Source organism: Pteropus alecto, unplaced genomic scaffold (assembly GCF_000325575.1).
Source record: "Pteropus alecto unplaced genomic scaffold, ASM32557v1 scaffold49, whole genome shotgun sequence".
NCBI lineage: Eukaryota > Metazoa > Chordata > Mammalia > Chiroptera > Pteropodidae > Pteropus > Pteropus alecto.
In genome coordinates this window covers 2,716,535-2,717,476 of record NW_006443131.1, presented here as the reverse complement: position 1 = coordinate 2,717,476, position 942 = coordinate 2,716,535, and the positions used below count along the sequence as shown (strand labels likewise).

At 66.1% G+C, this 942-nt stretch overlaps 1 protein-coding gene across 2 annotated transcripts in view; it reads left to right on the top strand.

The window, feature by feature from the left end:
- The first annotated feature begins 6 nt into the window (after window positions 1–6).
- The window catches only part of INTS3 (integrator complex subunit 3), a 30,033-nt gene continuing 29,097 nt past the window's right edge, over window positions 7–942 (top strand). For both annotated transcript variants that reach the window (XM_025040860.1, XM_006923586.3), the window contains exon 1: window positions 7–673. In XM_025040860.1, the coding sequence (XP_024896628.1) occupies window positions 530–673 (144 nt within the window). In that variant the 5' untranslated portion in view covers window positions 7–529. The remainder of the gene's footprint in view (window positions 674–942) is intronic.

Genomic DNA, 942 nt, shown 5'->3' with positions numbered 1-942 from the left:
TCCCCGGCCCCCGCCCTTCCACCATGGCCGCCCCTGTGTGGTGCAGGCAGACGCTGGTCCTCGGTGCCCCCCTATAGCGCTTACTGCCTCCTCCCCGCCCCGGGGCCGGACCCGAAGGCGCCTCGCTCCCCAGCCCTTGGGGCAGCAGCCAGGGAGGTCTCCTGCGCCCTCCTTCGGGGCAGGACCCCTCTTTCGCCCACCTCCTGAGGCAGTAACTTAGGGTTTTCCCTGCTTCCCTGAGGGTCAGAAGCCAGAAGGGGGTCCCCTCCCCGTCCCAGGGGCGCGGGCCCTCTCCCCAGCACACCCGGGAGCGGACGGCCTTCCTCGGCGCTGCCACCCCGGGGCGGGACCCAGAGGGCCGTCGCCTTCGCCTCCTGCACAGGCGCGGCCTTTGGGGAGGAGGGAGGACTGCGGAGGACAGGGACCCATCCCCTCCTCTCCCCCACCAGTCCCTGGCGACCAGAGCCCCTCATTTCTAGGACTCCCACCCATCCACTCCCGGGCCTTCTCCCGTCTCCTGGCTGCAGCCATGGAGTTACAGAAGGGGAAGGGGGCAGCAGCAGCAGCTGCTTCGGGAGCGGCGGGAGGTGCAGGAGGAGCGGGAGCAGGAGCCCCAGGAGGGGGGAGGCTGCTACTTTCCACCAGTTTGGATGCCAAGGATGAGTTAGAGGAGGTAGGTGTGGGGGGTGGGAAGGGAGTTAAGAAATCGGGCTGAGGCGGGATCCTGGAGCGGATACGGGGTGGGGGCGGGGGAGGAGGCCTTCAAGTTGTTTTCTGGGGCAACACAAACACTGCTCCAGACTTCCTGCTCCTGAAGGAAGACGTGTGGGCCGACTTCCTGGACAGGTTGTCATAGCAACAGCAGCCACTAGTATGAAAATGGGTGGGGGGCTGCTGATGAGGAAGGGATGCAGCGTCCAGATCCACCGAACTTATTTTTGA